Below are 18,417 nucleotides of genomic sequence, written 5' to 3'. Positions count from 1 at the left end.
GTATTATATTAAAAATTTAAGAAATTATGGGGTAATGTCAAATTTGTACCATAATTTTTAATTTTTATTATTTTTTCATGGTAGACTTCAGCTCATCCGAACCATTGCATAGATTTGTCCATTAACACAATACTTTGAAAGCGCATCTTAGACTAAATCCTAAATGACCCATCGTACTCTTGTTCTATAATAGTAAAGAATTCATGTCATTCAAATTTATTGAAAAGTATTAAACATTCAAAGAATCGAACCTGCATAAAATCCTAGGATTCTCATCAAAGTTTGATCCTTACAATTCATTTTATATTTAAACAAACATTAACCAACCAATTTATCATCCTAGTCAAGGGTGAGTCATGATTCAAGAATAAACTGAAATGAACAAAGGGCAAATAAAACGCCAAATTTGTCCATTGTCCAATTTCGAAAAAATAGTACTAGAGGATATAAATTATTTTGCATATAAATAGAGGGATCAATTTGTAAACACTCATTTTTCACCCCTAATTTTTATAGTTTATAAACGATTATTATTGAAATAATTAAATTTTTAAGAAAAAGTTAATTTCGGATTTTAATAAAATTAATGTGATAATTGACCCCAAGTTATAAAACACAAGGATTTTGTCCTAGTTAATATATTTTTAGTATTTTATCATTTAACATTACCTTAAATAATAAATTAAATATTTTGGGAAAAACATTTTATTTTAAAAAAGACGTTTTTTTTTTTATGTTTAACGATTTTGGACATTTTTGTTTAAATGATTTTTTAATTGAGTTTTGATTAAATAAGTTTTTATGTAAATGACTTTTAATTAATTAAATTATCTTAAATAATAAAATAAAAATAATAAAGTTTTAACATAAAAACGTTTTTATTTTTATATTAACTAATTCTTTCAATTTATTTTGTTGAATTTGTTAATTAGATTAGTTTAATTAAATAAAATCACCCATTAAAAGTTTGTTTTAATTTTAATTATGAATAAATATGATAATTTTCTTTTAAAAAGAATTAATCACATTTTTTATTTTAATAATTTTGTTTTTCCCATTTATCATTTCATTTTTAATAAAATTTTGTAGGCAAACGAAAGGAAAAAGAAAGTTGAGAGTAAAATCAAGAGGGAAAGAAAATGATTCAACCTTATTGGAGGCAAAATTAAAAGGGAAAGAAAAATAATGAGTTGAAGAGGGAGTTTGAAGACTTATTTTTTAATTAAAAAATAAAATGACCAAGTATTACATAATTTTTTTTAATTAGATCTTAAATCCATTTTAAACATTTCTATATGTTTAAATGGAAATCTTTTTCCAACCTGTGTAAAGATATTAAATGGGCATTGGGCCTTTAAGGTTTCTCTCATGAGTTCCTATAAATTACACAAGCGGTCACATTTTTTATTCTTAATTTCCCTGTGAAAACCGAATCTCTTAAGCAAGCACCGAATCTGGTAAAATCAGTCACAAGTCTTGCTGAAGATCTAAAGATTCACTTCATCAAAATCAAGAACATAGCCCTTTTGTAAGTTCTTGATTTTCATCCTTGCTTATGTATTTTGCAATCAATATATCATGCTTCTTTACTTTTTCATTTCATAATGTCCGTATGTTTTAATTCTTTTGTGTTTGGGTTTTAATTTCTGCATCATAACAATGTAAATAACATAAGCATGTAAATAATAAAAAAACAGAAACCAAAAATTAAACAAGAATCTTTCAAAAACTTTTTTAATCAAAATCGACTCATGAATTAGCCATTTTAATTTAATGTTAGATCTATAACCTTTGATTGAAAACCTTTCCAAAATTTAACAAAAATAAATATATATAATCTGCCTTAAGTTGGCTTATTCGATTTTAATTTTCTATTTTTAAAATCATGATTTTAATTTATAAAAATGTTAATATATGTATTAGTAATCATTCTGGAAAGTTTCATGTTAATTAGGATCCATTTGGATCACCAAATAATTTTATAGCTAAGATCATGTTAAAGCAATTTGTCAGCTTTAACCACGCTTAGGACCTCCTGCGCATGAAGCTGGCCCATAACCGATGACCGAGGACCGGGAACCTTGGATGCAGTTTAGACCGACAAAAGGGACTTGGACACAGCATCCATTTTTTTTTTTTTTTTTTTGGACACTTTTTATATTTTTTCTGAAATTAGTGACTTGCTTGATCCTAAATTAGAATTTTTTTTGAAAATAAAATTCTTATTTAAAATTGAACCTAGCCCTAACTAAGACTTAGAATTTTTCTTAAATTTATAATTTTTTATTTCTCTTGAACTCAAAATCATTTTTTAAAAAAACCAAAAAATTTTGAGCCTCTATATTCAATAAAGTTTTTATTTTAATCTAGACTTAAGCAAATTAAATTTTAATCAATAATTTAGTTAGTTTTGATTCTTTATGATGACTTTATGTGTGAATTATTTGTTCAGATTTTCTTTTATGTTTTGTCTTTGTATATTCTTTTTTTTTTATTTTATTTCATACAAACCCTTTAAATGTTAAAAAATAAAAAATTCTAAAAAATAGAAAAACGACTAAAATTAATCAGTAGAGACCTTAGGGGTGGGGAAATTTGATGAAATGGCCCTCATAAGAGGTTTAATTCCAAAAAAGGCCCACGGTTGATAAAGTTTGCAAAAAGGGCCTTTTTGTCATGTGAAAAGTCTGTAATACCCTCGCGCGCCTGTTTTACCGCTCAATTACGAGAAATGTATTTCTCGCATTTGGTATTTCTCGTATTTGGCTCAATTACGAGAAATGTATTTCTTGCATTTAGTATTTCTCGCATTTGGCTCAATTACGAGAAATATATTTCTCGCATTTGGTATTTCTCGTATTTGGTATTTCTCGCATTTGGTATTTCTCGCATTTGCTATTTCTCGCATTTGGTATATCTGAATATATATTGAGATTCGGACATTTGTAAAATATATGAAAACGGATAGGGTTTCGAATCGATCTACAATAAACTACGAAAGAACAATCTCCAGTGGAGGACGCTATCGCGATGCATTCATCTCTGAATATCAAATTAACACACATACATGACGACGATTCAAGACAAGAACGCCTTATCATCGGAGGCTCCACTTGCCTCGTCACCGTTGAACGCAATGTTCGCTTCGACCTCGACACTATACTTCCAAAGCCTTGTATGTAATCTCTAGCTAGATATTGTTTTTTCAAATTATCAGATCTTTGAGATTGAGTCTTTTTTCATCAAATATGCAGACTTGGCTAGAGGGTCGATTGCTCCTGATATGGACCATCTACAAGGAACAATAGGGCACCCTCAATATGGCATGAGTGTCCTCCAACAACATGATTCCTTATTTGATCAAGATGACAATAGAATAGTCATCTTTCGGCGCCAGGGCTTGCGTTGTCTAACAATGACAGCAGGCTCAATTACGAGAAATGTATTTCTCGCATTTGGTATTTCTCGCATTTGGCAAATATTCTCCGGTCACGAACCCTAAATTTAGGGTTCTCATATAAATACTCTAAAACCCTAATTTCACATTGTCCTTGTATTCTGAAGCTGCCAAAATGTCGAAGCGATGTTAGTTTTTTCATCTTCTATACAATTCTCTGTTAACTACATGCTTGATACTTGATAGTAATTCAATGTTGAAAAACAACACGTTTCAGGTCGCGGAGGATCGGCGGGAAACAAGTTCCGCATGTCACTGGGTCTTCCTGTGGCGGCTACGGTCAACTGTTAGTCTTGTTTGACTAAATCTTATGAGATAGATGAAATGAATTAATTTTTATACATAAATTTTGTATGAGAAATAAAAGAGTGAGAGGAAATTAAATTTGTTTTAAAAATTAAAAAAAATTATATTCTTTCTGCTCACACCTTTTCATTTTTTTTTTCAACTTACTTGCCTCTATCACTCATAAAATCTTATTATAATTTTTGTACCATATGCATTAAAATTGAATTATAATTTCTTTAAATATTTGAATGCAGTCAAATTATAATTAAAATTATTTCTTTTATTATATTACAAATTTTACATTAAAAAATATGCCTAATTGGAGTCTTGGATAGTTGGTAGCAATTTAAATAAAAGAAACTTGTAATTTGAACAATTAATAAAAATAAATAAATATACTTAAAATCAATGGACCAAGTCTAGTCAATTAGCATGAACTAAAACTGCCCAAAACGACCATTTCCAAACAAGAGAGAACTCTCGTCGGAGCCGGATAAACAAAAGCAAAGTATCACTAAAATCACATTTAATATTTGAGTTTATAAATATATGAGAATTCACAATTCCAACAATCTAAAAATCAAAAGCTCGATTCATGCAACAATTCTCTATTTGCACCAATCAATTTCAACAACGCCAAACCTTTGATTTTCCCTTTTACGCTTCCATTCTCTGCAACATCATGAATCCCATCAATTAATCGGAACCCAGTTTCCTTAATAATATCCGCGACACGTTCGCCACCTTTAGCCAGATTCAGCAACGCAGAAACTGCATTCTCCTTTGTCCTCGGACTAGATCCCGTACTTGAATCCAACAAATCAATCAAAACCCCAATTCCAGACACTTTCCTAAACGCAATCGGAGATTCTTCACACCCAGCAATTTGCGCAATCACCGCAGTCGCATCCTCCACCACACCAACTCTATCATCCTTCAATATGAGCGAGAACAAAGCCGGCACAGATCCTAATTCAATTACAGTCACCCGATTCAGAGGATATAGACAGATACCAAACAGAGCCATTAATGCATCCTTGATCGTTCTTGGGAGAGAATTAGGGTTTCTAATTATGTCAACAAGAGCATATACGATATCGCGTTTAGATCCGATAACTGGCCGGTAATCTTCCACAATTAGGAGACTGTAAATAGTGGCGGCGACGGATTGAGCGGCGGAGGGTGATGTTGGGTTTCGTAGAGCGTGGGAGAGGGCGTCCAGGATTCCGGTGGTTGACATTAAGGATTCGCGAGCGGATATTGAGAGGTTGAGGAGGACTGCGGCGGCGTTTTCTTGGAAAACAGAGGAGGGATAATATAGGATCTCGGAGATGTAAGGTATGCCGCCGGCGTCGGAGATTAATGGTCGGATGTCGGGATCGTGCTTGGTGATCAATCGGAGCTCGCAGATGGCTTCTGTTCTGGTTTGTTCGGAGACGGAACTTAGCTTGGTAACTAGCATCTTCGCTGTTCTTCGTTTGACTTCCATTTTACGATAATCCGATTGAGAAATGAAATCTCTGGTTTGTCCTGCGAAAAGCTTGGAGAAAGATAGAATGAAAGAAAGAAGATGTCTAAGAGAGTAGGCAGACGACTAGTAAGGACTTCAAACTTATTAAACCGTTTTATATAAATGTGAAAAATTAACGCGTTAAAAATCCAATTAATTTAAATATATATACTTTCTAACTATGTTACGTATTACAATCTATATATACAATGATGTTTAATTTTTAAAGTGTCTGAATTTAATTGCTGGATCCTTAAAAATAAAATAAAAAATGCTATAGGCATGATTCAAACTTGTAACCTAACAAAAACAAATACAACATTTTAACCATCTAGTCTAACAACATATTATATTTTAAATTCAACTTAAAATTTGATAAACGCGTGACATTTTAACAATATAAGTTTAACTTTTTAACTAACTAATCTATATATATATATATATGATGATGCTTAATTTTTAAAGTGTCCGGATTACCGGGTCGAGAGCTATGGTTAATTTAGATATATGTGAGAGTAAATGGATACTTGGGTCGGATTGTGAGTTGATCCGTCTATAAAATTTTTACCGTAATATTTTTTTTCACGATTTTTTATATTATTACTTGTGCAAATGCACGGAATACATGCTAGTTTTAGTTAGTATTTTTTCCGTAATATTTTGACTAAGTTTATCATGTTTGCTATGATATTTAGATTCAAAAGATAGAGTATTAATTTCTTTTTCATCACGGTCAAGCCAAAATTCTCTCACGTCTAAATACATATCATACTAATTCTTTTTCTTGAAGGTTGTCTGTGTTCATTAGAATTGTAGAGAATATGTTCGTCATAAAGTGGAAACTTCTTGATTATTTTTTATCTAAATATTTTATGTTTTTATTGCAACAATCTTATCTATCTATACCAACAATTTTCGTATTATTAGATTTTTATTGTCATATTATTAACCTATTTTAATCTGATAATAATAAGATATATTATTATAATAATTTATAAGGCTCAATTAATATTTATGACTCGAACTTTGGTCGTTTTAATAAAATGGGACTTAAATTTCAAATTATGTTATATAAACTCGAATCATCACAATTTTATTAATTTAAAATTTTCTTAAAAACAAATAAAGGTCAATTTTGTTATTTTAACATAATATTTTTCTTTTCTTAATTAATTAATTTACTACATTTATACAAACATAATAATAATTTATTTACAATTTTTTCAATTATTTTCACAAGTTACACATTTTTTCAAGGCATTAAAACTGAGTTCAACGATTTTAAATGGGTATATCTCGAAAAAAAACACTCAATTTAAAATATAAAGATGTCCAAATTGATAGACTGTACCCAAAGTATGTCATTATAAAATTTTTTGAAAAATAAATACTAAATATCTCTATACAATTTTCTCAAACAATTTTAGATTATACATATTTTAGCCACTCAAATTAACTTCGACAAAATAGAGTGCGTAAACCTAGAAAATAATATTCAATTTATTAAATATATATCCAAAATGTCTATAAATATCGTATCATTTTATTTAAAAACGTGACAAATTAATTAAAGATAAAAATAATACGTTAAAATAAGATGATGTATATTTTGTCCATTTTGGAAAATCCTTTAATACCTAAAATTTCGAAAAGATATTTCGGCTGGTATGACACATTTTAAAATTTGAACCTTATTATATGAAAATAACCCAAATATGAGTCTCATAACATTAATTGAACCCAAATTTGAGTCTCATAACAGTAATTGAACCCAACTTAAAATATTTGTTGTTGTTACTTGAGGAGTACACAAACATGCTTAGATTAAATGAGTTTCCTTATTTATATTTAAAATACTTTGAGCAACTCTCAAAATGATGTTTAATTGCGCAATATTAGCTCCATATAATTGTATTATTCAAAATGATTATAATAGATTTGTTTAGAAATATTTGGAGCTATGGTGGAGTTAAATTTGAACATAAAAAAATAAACTTTTAAATAAATTTTAAAAAATTTAGGTCAAATCCAGATCAATTCTAGATCTAAGTGTTTCCAAACAAGGTTTATTAACATATTTTAATCTTGCAACCTAAATATATGATACTAATTTTATTTATAAAAAAATAATACAACTTCACACAATCAAACACAACCAAATAAACGACGATATTATTGAGTTGTGAAACCTACACTTATAATAAACTCTATATAAGTTAATATTAGTTTATTGGGTTTGAGTTTGGAAATCAAACAAGAGTTATTTATGTTTTATTACTTAATGTTTATTTTATAAATATGTTGTTATTAAGTCTTTTATAAGGTAACACAAAATTTTAAAGATATAAACAATGTCAGTCAAAATTATGTATTTCTTTTTCTTCATACTAACATTAGGTAGCAACAGAAATGGACGTAGCTTTTTTAATTGAACCATGCACAATAAATTTGTGTCCTTCTTGTTCTTATTTTTGCGATTTTATAGATCGTTTCAAACATGATGAATTTCGGCACCAAAATCCAAATAATTGGTATTAGAGCTGTTAGGCTAGATTGAAGCATTTAAATGATGGCATACGCAAATAGTATAGGTGTAGACACCATATTTTTACACTACAAGAATTAAAATAAAATCCAGGGTCTAATATGATGATCATATATGATTACTAGAATGGAAAACCAAAAATATGAAAACCATGTCTCCCTTTTATAACTTGGTCCAAAAGTCAATTTCTAAAAATACTCAAAATTTAGACGAACTAATTCCTTCAAATTGTCGGCTCGGAAAATCGTGAATTTTGAGTATAAATTTTCTTTTTACAATTTTACGGAATGACTATTCAACGCTTGTTTTGTGTCCAAACATAACTTTATGAACATACTTCGAATTTGGAAAAGTTTACACCTTCATGGTGACCGACACAGAAAATTGTGAATTTTAAGTATAATATTGTGATAGGATCGGCTTTATCGATAGAGACGGGGATCTGGCTAAGGATGAAGACTTATGAAAAACGGTTTGATATAAATCCTGTTAGGGATTAATATCTCTTTCTATTCTACGCAAACTTGTGTAAACACTTGAAACAGATTCAAGGCGGAATTGTTTACTTGGGTTTGAAGCACAAGATGAAATATGAAAAGATGACAGAAAATGAAGAACACAACAGTTTGTTTATGGATATTCGGAGAAACTCTCCTACGTCACCCCTTCTTCCAACCACCGGAAGGATTCACTATAATATGATGAGAATCAAATACAATTTACACACAAACTTAGATCACTATTGAACTGAACACTTTCTGTTCAATTACAAGATGAAGAATATCACTCAACTAAAGGTGTTTTGATTCTAGCTCTCTCTCTCTCTCTCGATTCACACACAGTACAATCAGAAAGAAGCTTCACAGAATAAGTTCAGTAAGCAAGATGATAGAGTAGTCTCTCTCTGCAAAATCAGATTGCTTGTTCGTAAGGCAAAAGCTCAAAATTGTTAAGGCTCGAAGAGGTACTTCGTCCGTTGTCCTTAGGATTGATTAAATACAGAGAAGGAGCTAACGGTCGAATCTTCAAGAATGATACGTGACACTCTTCCATTGGAAAGCCTCCATTGTACACAGCAGGTTCTGAGCACAAGGTTCGTGGTCTTACCGAACTGGTAGTGCGCCGAATATTCCATTAGAGGTGAACCTGTAAAACTGGTAGTGCGCCGAATATTCCATTAGAGGTGAACCTGTAAAACGGGTAATGTGAGGAAAATTCTCTTACGTGACATTCCTTGATTGGATGCATATAGCTGTTGTACTAATCTTCACTAGAAAGTGGAGCAGAAGTAGGGTACAGCTATAGCACGTGGGTAGGAGAAATGCTAGATTCAAGTGTACTGCTTAAACTGAGCATTATACGTATTTCAGTTAGACGGATTTGTGAAAATCAGTCTAATGAAATAAGTCAACTCCTTCTAATGAAAAACGTCTATTAGACCGCATGGTCTAATAGAATTAGACTTGCGTCTAATTACAATAACCATTAGACCGGTACGTCTAACTCCACTGAGTTAGACTACGCGTTTAATTCCGGTTCTACCTCAGACTTGTCTGAAGGAGTTTGACTCACGTCTAACTTTCACTAATTAGACTACCCGTCTAATTATTAAATAACCATTAGACCGGCACATCTAACTCCACTGAGTTAGACTACTCGTCTAATTTAGGTTCTACCTCAGACTTGTCTGAAGGAGTTAGACTCACGTCTAACTTTCACTAATTAGACTACCCGTCTAATTATTAAATAACCATTAGACCGGCACGTCTAACTCCACTTAGTTAGACTGACACGTCTAATTCCGGTTCTACCTCAGACTTGTCTGAAGGAGTTAGATTCACGTATAATTTTTACTAATTAGACTACCCGTCTAATTATTAAATAACCATTAGACCGACACGTCTAACTCCACTGAGTTAGATTGGCACGTCTAATTTCGGTTCTACCTCAGACTTGTCTGAAGGAGTTAGATTCACGTCTAACTTTCACTAATTAGACTACCCGTCTAATTATTAAATAACCATTAGACCGACACGTCTAACTCCATTGAGTTAGACTGGCACGTCTAATTCCGGTTCTACCTCAGACTTGTCTAAAGGAGTTAGACTCACGTCTAACTTTAACTAATTAGACTACCCGTCTATTTATTAAATAACCATTAGACCGGCACGTCTAACTCCAATGAGTTAGACTGCTCGTCTAATCCGGTTCTACCTCAGACTTGTCTGAAGGAGTTAGACTCATGTCTAACTTTCACTAATTAGACTACCCGTCTAATTATTAAATAACAATTAGACCGGCACGTCTAACTCCACTGAGTTAGACTGGCACTTCTAATTCCGGTTCTACCTCAGACTTGTCTGAAGGAGTTAGACTCACGTCTAACTTTCATATTAATTAGACCACACGTCTAATTCCTCATTAATTAGATTGCCCGTCTAATTACAAATATATTAGACTACACGTCTAACTCCGATGAGTTAGACTGTACGTTTAATTCCATTAGACTTACATCTAATTCCGTGTAATTATTAGACTATCTGTTTAATTCTTTACATCTATTAGACTACACGTCTAACTCCGATGAGTTAGACTGTACGTCTAATTCCATTAGACTTACTTCTAATTCCGCGTATTTATTAGACTATCCGTCTAATTCTTTACATCTATTAGACTACACGTCTAACTCCGATGAGTTAGACTGTACGTCTAATTTCATTAGACTTACGTCTAATTCCGTGTACCTATTAGACCGTCCGTCTAATTATACGTCTATTAGACTGCACGTCTAAGTCCGATGAGTTAGACAGTGCATCTAATTTTATACGAATGAAAATCAAAATCGGTCTAATGACCCTCATTAGATCCAAGTCTAATGACATATTGTCTCAATACACCTGTATAAAAACTCATAAGTTATTTCATCATCAAAATATCAGTGGTTAAATTATTTCAACACTTAGTCAAAATAATTTGACCCAACATATTATTTTTGTAATTCTCTAAAACATGCTCTATGGATCAAAAGAAGAAAAATAATATTTTTGGAAAAAATCAAATTGGGTCAGCTCGAATAAGTCATAGTTTGGTCAATAAAAGTCAACTTGTGGTCAACTACACCAGAACTAGCCAACCGGAGGGAGACACATTGAATTTTCTTCAATTGACCATACACATGATGAAATCCATTTGGTGTTCTTCATTTTGGGTAAAAGGAGGCTTAAGAAGATCACTTTATACACCGAACTTCAAAAAAATCGGCCATACCTCAATTTTCGATGGATTTCAATGATTCAAGATGTTTTTTAAATCTAAGAGATTCCTCTACAAAACCTCTTATCTCGATTTTAAAATGAATCCTTTAAATGCAATGAGTTTTTGAAACAAGGAGATGTGCCCAAAATCGTATCAAATACAACATACCCTCTGGTTAAAAAATATAACTTGAGTTATAGTGCTCCAATTTAAGTGATTGAAGCTCTTTCACGACTAGCTAAGACAAAGCCCAATTGAATGACACTAGTCCTAATCTTTTATTCAATCGCAATAGGTCCTTTCAAGTCGACATAGGGTGACCCAAGTGCACTATCCAAGTTCCTCGAGCAAATTGGTGATATAGTGTTAGACGAACTTTGAAAAATCATAGCTCACGTTCTATATAATCATATGGGATGAATAAGCTACCTTTGGAAAGGTCTTGAAGTTATCATTCGTTTGACACCAAGCAATACTCGTGGTTCGACCTATAGTCCACGCTAGGTCGTCCGTAATGCAATGTGTGCAATTTAGAGCCATTTACATTTCATCGAAATTTCATTTACATGTGGTCTGTCTAAATCAAAACTTACAACATGAAAGTTGTAGTTGACAAACACTCTGTTAGGATCTAGGTAGCCGCTGAAGGACCGGGGTTGGACCGGTTAGCGGTTCTCACTCAAAAGGTGGTGGTTAATCCTGTTAGAGATTAACACCGGGGTTTCAATACTACACAAACTGTCACAAACCCTTGAACTAGGTTCAAGCGCGGAAGAGGTTTGTTTCAGGTTGAAGCAGCACACTTGTATGATAGGCAGAACCGGTTTCGGATGATGAAGGTTAAAGAAAATGATGGGTCGGTTTCGGTAACCTGGTGATTCGGCTTGGATAGAGTTAAGTAGGTTAGAGCGGTACGGATCGGTTGGATAATGGAACCGACAGAAAGTAAATGACAAGACAAGTTTTATGGATGTTCGGAGATAAAACTCCTACGTCACCCCTTTCTCTCGAAACCGTGAGAAGGATATTCACTAAGGAATACAAGTACAATCCGATCAAGACTTATTTCCTGCTTGATAACATTCTTACAATTTGCACCGAAATTGTAAAATACACTTCAACTTTAGCACTTAGGCTTTCTTTAGAGATAGAACACACTATTTTTCACTTGTAAAATAAATGCTCTTAGAATCTCTCTTGTTGTTCCTCTTAATTTACTTGTCCTCACTTGAGTCACTGCATTTACTCTTCTTCAGCTACTCCTTTTATAGGTGAAATATGTCAACGGTCATATTTCACTTCCTTGAATCTGATTGGCTGAGCAGAGGTTCAGAGGTTCAGTGATTCAGTGATTCAGACCCTGCGGTCATCTTTTCAGACCTGACGGTCAACCTCAGACCTGGCGGTCAATCTCACAGAATTGGCAGTCTGTTCTTCCGGTGTGTAAGACAAACCTGCTAGGTTTGTCTTTTACTCAATGTGGACACTGTCTGTCAAACAGTTGTCTGTAATTGAAAGATCTTCTTTCTGACTTATCCCGGAGTGGAAAGATCCTGTAGGACTGTCTTCTGCAGCCTGCAGACTTTCCTCAGACTTGTATAGATATGGAAGTGTTCAGTTTGTTCCTTTGGTATCATACTCAACAGATACCCAAATTGTCTTCTTGTACTTGGTCGGTCATTTGTCTTTACCGAATGGCGTCCGGTGTGATTGGTTTAACCGGACAGCTTCCGGTTATTCCTCACCCTTGTGGCTGATCGGTTGTCTAATGTTTCCGGTTTTAAGCTTTGGCCGATCCTTTCTTTGTGCGGTGATGTTCCAAGTGTTCCTGGTCGGTTTAGTGGCTTGACCGGCTAGTTTTCTTAGCCGGTTCTTTTGTTTGACCGGTCCGGTTCCTTGTTCCTGCATGAAAGGTTTATTTAAGTTAGGTTATGTGAACCGGTCTAATTTTATCTAATACACTCATTTCCAATGCACCTAAGATCATCTTTTAGGTGGCTTGAGTCATTCGGGAGACTCGATAAAGTTTATGTTTGAACATATGTGTTGAGGGCGAAATTAATGAAGGTGTATACTTTGTAAATTTATAACTTGGGATACAATGTATGGTTTTGTTTGATTCCAAAACACATATTGTAGTTTGAATTGTTACATATTTGACTCATTCGACAAGGACTCATCTCAAGCCCGAGATGCTTCCTAATTAACTCACTAAGTCAGTAACTAGTCAAAACGGGATATCCCTAAATGACCACTCTCATTTGATATTTAAACTTAAATGTTTCACATTTTAGGCACGATCGAATCATTTTCTATGTTAGAATATAAGATAATGTATATGTAAGATATTATCACAATATTATAAATTGTAATAATATTATTAGTTAATTATATTATATTATATTATATTAATATTATATTATATTATTAGTTTTTTTATAAGCTCAATGTAATGTCTATATAATAGACATAACTTATGTAATTCAATCTAATATTCTAATACAATCTCCTTCTATAAATCTAACAAGGTATCAGAGCCTTGTTATCGTTCTTAAGTCAATCAAGGGATAGTCTTCCATTGTCTCCATCAATGGTTACTTTAGTCATTGATTAGGGCTCTAATAATGTTTTATTAATTATTATTACTATCTCTTAATAATATTTTCTTCTTTCAAATAATTATGTTGATGTTCTTACTTTCTTCGTCAATCATATTCTCTGAGTTTATTTTCAGTTGTTGCTTTATTTCAGTAGTTAATGTCATATTTTTATTGTTGCTAATCCAATCATATGTGATCTTTTACTGGTTATTTAGTTAATACACTGTCATTCTCTCGTTAGAATGAGTTTTACATGTATTATTTCACCCCAGCATTCTATCACCATGGGATTCTACATTGTTCGCTGATTTTTTTATTAATGCAACACACTGTCATCCCGTTGTTGAATGGATTTCGAGACTCGCGAGTAACTTCGGAGTTCATTCGGTTGATGTTTCACCCTAGCATTCATGCCCATGGGATTCTACTTCTTCGCTGATTTATTCGTCAACACACTGTAATCCTTTAACTGGAGCTCACGAGTTTTTGAAGTTTGAAGAATACAACATCAGCATTTTATCATCTCGTCTTCAATCTTAAATTGCTTAAATATTTTCCATCTTGAGTTTGAGGAGGGATATTAGAATATAAGATAACATATATGTAAGATATTATTAAAATATTATAAATTGTAATAATATTATTAGTTAATTATATTATATTATATTATTAGTTTTCTTATAAGCTCAACGTAATATCTATATAATAGACATAATTTATGTAATTCAATATACCATTCAATATAATCTTCTTTTCCCTCTTTATTATAACATTTAAAAGTCTAGTGAGATAGGATATTAGAGAGCTTATATCTACATTAAGAGAACGAAAGAGAGAATCGAGAATCCATCTCCAATGAGGAATTTCACGAGTAGTTGATTCTTCTTCTACAGTTCGTCTCCCACTTCTTTCTCTTACTAAGGTGAGTTATAAACTCATTCGCAAGTTTAAGTTATTGAATCTGTACATGTTCATTAATCAAATTGGTTATCATTTGCATTGTGTTTGATTTTATTCATGATATATGTATTGTTTGATTGATGAATGTGTATGGTTTGGATTGTTAAACTATTTGGTTAAACACTAGCTACTAGAATTTAGGTTAGATGTTCTACTAGCTTAGAAGACAAGTTAGGTTAAGTTTTTCTCTCACCTTCAATCGACACTTGGCAAGTTTGTCAATTTCCATTGTTGAAGACAATGGTCATGAGTTTGTGATTCACATACACTTTTGATCTTAAGAGAGAAATACCGACCAATGCGCATTGAAGTGAGGAAAATTCTCCGAAGTAGTCTGGTTTGGAGTGATTCAAGAGGAGTGAATGTGTGAATAAAGTTTGTCTAAGACCAAAGTCAGTTTTGTAGAAGAAGATGCAAACGAGATTCGGTTTGTAATCGATTTTCAATAGTTGGAATGTTAACAATCGAAGCTCGACACAACTATAAATCAATCCGTTAAATTTTCAGTTGAAGTCCGATTTAAAGTCGTCATCTGTTATTGAAATCCTCCACAACAGATATGGAGATCACGTCTCTGTTGATCGTTGAGTATTGAAGCATCGCAAATAAAATTTGAACACAACAAGAAGAGATTTTCGATGTCGCCTTGAATAGAGCCATGAGAAACGAAGCTCTATGCACGAAACTCGAACACGGTAGACATTCAAGAAAGACCGACGAAGAAGAAGGCGCCACACTGTTCAAATGAAAGATGAGTTGGCAAAACTACGAGAAGTGATTCGTCCAACTTGTCTGGGTCAACGCCGGTCACACACTTTTCGATTTAATTACAAGTTTACTATTGGCAAAAAAGGATTTTTGACATCTTGAATTTTCAATTCTGGTCCTTTTTAACCCTCTAACTTTGTTGATTGTCTATTTAGGCAGTATTCTTTAGAATTTTAACTTAATTCCAATAAGTTAAAATATTGTAATCCTTGGAATTCTAAACTTTATTCAATCGAGTCCCTAAACTCTTTTCATGTCCAATTTAAACCTTAAACTTTCAATTTCAAAATGTTTTAGTCCATACATTTTGTAATTACATCCAAATTGACTTCACTTATGTTTAATTTTGGCCTTGAAGTTCCAATTAAAAAATATTCCTTAAGTCATGTTTGCTACTTTTTTTACACTATAGACACCAAATTTTTACACCTCGAAATTAAAATAAATTTGCCATGTCTAATATGATGATCATACTTGATTAATAGACCGAGAAAACAAAGATTAAAAACATTCTTCGGAATTGTTTTAGAAGGACCTTTAAATAGCGGTCCAAACACCAATTTCCAAAATTACTCAAGTTTTAGATGATTTCATACCTTCAGATTGACGAGTTTGAAAAATAATAAATTTTGAATATAATATTCTTATTGGAGAAAATGTACAAAACACCTATTTTTAGGCTTGTTCTTGCATCTAAATGCTATTTTTCATAAACAAAATCGGAATTCGAGAGACCTGATATATTTAAATTAACAGGTTTAAAAAATTATGAATTTTGAGTAATATATTGTTGTTTACAATTTTATGTAGAAGGCTTTCAAAAGGGAAAAAGTGTCAAAATCGATTCAATGGAGGAAGTACCACGCGTCCCAAGTTTTTTCAAATGAGTAGATGATGTTATGTTAACTTCAGGCATGCGCCTTATTTGAAAAATGCCCAAATTACCTGTTTTGGCTTTGATTTGCTGAAGGAAATTCAATAGGGATCATTAACATCAAAAATTCACCAAGATCGCTATAATCGATGGTTTAAATGATCTTAGATGTATTAGAAAGATTAAAGAGTCCTCTACCAGGCCCGTTTGAATATAAATTCGAATTATAGCTCTTAACCCCATGAAATCGGCGATACAAGACAATGCGACAATAATGGGATCAAACCGGACATGCTCACTGTTAGAACTCCATAAGTTGAGCCACGGGGCCTCAAAATTGGATTTCTACATATGGATTGAGAGCTAAGAAACAACCTGATCGAATGGAACTAGTCTAGAATCTCCATTTGATAACTAAGGTAGTCTACATAGCTTAACAACACGACGCAAGTGTACCAACTTCAATTTTTGATCGAACTGAGAAAATTCATATCTTTAGACTCACTTGACCATTTTGTTCAAGTGAGATACAATTGGAATGATCCTTGAGTTGGATTTCTATTGATAATAAGAAACACTCATGGCTTGACCTACAACCCACGCTAGGTCGTCCGTACGCTAGACTTTTCATTTAAATACCCATGAGGCTCCAACATGAATTGCATGGACTTGAGGTTTGTCTCAAACTTCTTGGGTAAAACTAAACATGTAGCCAACCTCAACACATTTTCAATGCATCCTAGTTCAACCCCAATGGTGATCTAAGCCAAAAGTTATAGCAATTTGAAGTTTTGGTTGATCAAAGTTTGCTAAAACCAAAACTCAAAGAGGCTTAACCTTAAAAATGTGTAACTTGGTATACACTTGACCATTTGGCTTGATTCAAATCTCAAAGTGTATCATGAACGATTACTTAGAAGCTAGGACCTAACCAAGATTCGACTGAGTGGGGAAATAGGTTGGTTCAACTTGTTAACTAAGTAATCGGTTTTCTATAATACAAAATTCATATGTTACCCTTGCCTAAAGGTATTTAAGGATATAACCTCATTCATTTGAGGAATGGTTGAACAAGATTGAGAGAAAAGCAACCAATTCAAGAACACTCTTAAGATAATTCTGGCGAGAAAAGCGAGCCCGATTTTGCAGCCACTTGTTTAGGTTCTTCTACTTCTTCAGGTAGGTCTCCTTAGTTCATTCATGTCGTAATACACTAAAGACGTCAAATGAATTTTGAGTTTGTTCAATTGATTTAAATTATCAAGTTATGTGTTGATTGTTTAATAATTTAATTGATAAATTTCCATGTGAAACCTTATCTGCTAGACCATAAGTAGAATTAGTCTAGTCTATGAGAGGCTAAGTCTAGACTAGTCTTATTTCTTAAAAGTTAACTTTTTCAGAAACTATAAATTTTGGTTTCCGGAAGAAGAATTGTCGGTCGATTCTTCAGATTAACTCTAGAGAGCTTCCTCATTATAGCGAAGGCTTAGTTGAAGCTCACAAATGTATAAAAGATATCACGGAAGGCCACAACATGAACGTCCTGATGAACAACAAATCGGAGACGGTAACTATTGTCCGATATCTATATTCACAGGGGAACCATCCTTAGATTCTTTTGCTCTTCATTCCTATGAACCGAGACTTTCATACACCGTCTCTAATATCTTTTCCAGCCTCTGTAGTGATGATCTCCAACAGTCTGAAGTAGTGAAGAGGCGAGACGAAGCTCTATCGGGATTTCTGATTTTGGAAAAAGAGATTTCGTTATGTTCTTCATTGATGGATTATTCTAGCAACTCTATAGGCGCTACGCGACGAAAAAGGCAAGCTGGATTCGAGATGATTCCTAAGCAATTAGCGTCCGGTCTCTAGGCGAATTTCTGCACGACATCGGAAACTGTCAATGGCAGAAAGAATCGGAAATTTCCAAGACAAATGACGTCGAAGAAACAAAATGGGACCGCGAGTTAAGTACATAGCCTATAAATACATTTAACAATTTGTCTAGTCGTAGAACTTGTCGCCAAAGGGCTCGAACCCAAGACCTTAGGGAGGTTGAAAATATCTACATCTTGTTGTCACTAAGCTAGAAGACAACGAAGAAACTTTTCAGCCTTTTCTAGAATTCTTATTTCCGATTTCCTGAAGTTCCGA

At 32.9% G+C, this 18,417-nt stretch overlaps 1 protein-coding gene across 1 annotated transcript; it reads right to left on the bottom strand.

Annotated features, from left to right (window-relative positions):
- Positions 1–4,127: 4,127 nt before the first annotated feature.
- LOC124945433 (U-box domain-containing protein 11) lies at positions 4,128–5,285 on the bottom strand. Its single transcript, XM_047485876.1, has one exon. The coding sequence runs from the start codon at positions 5,232–5,234 to the stop codon at positions 4,326–4,328; it is 909 nt and encodes a 302-aa protein (XP_047341832.1). The 5' UTR covers positions 5,235–5,285; the 3' UTR covers positions 4,128–4,325.
- Between the last annotated feature and the right edge of the window lie 13,132 nt (positions 5,286–18,417).

Source organism: Impatiens glandulifera, chromosome 7, assembly GCF_907164915.1.
Source record: "Impatiens glandulifera chromosome 7, dImpGla2.1, whole genome shotgun sequence".
Lineage (NCBI taxonomy): Eukaryota > Viridiplantae > Streptophyta > Magnoliopsida > Ericales > Balsaminaceae > Impatiens > Impatiens glandulifera.
The sequence above is the reverse complement of the archived record's forward strand: the minus strand, read 5'-3'. Positions and strand labels throughout refer to the sequence as shown.

Excerpts from the sequence above, each read along its gene's own strand:
- LOC124945433 (XM_047485876.1), bottom strand. The coding sequence starts at position 5,234 with ATGGAAGTCAAACGAAGAACAGCGAAGATGCTAGTTACCAAGCTAAGT.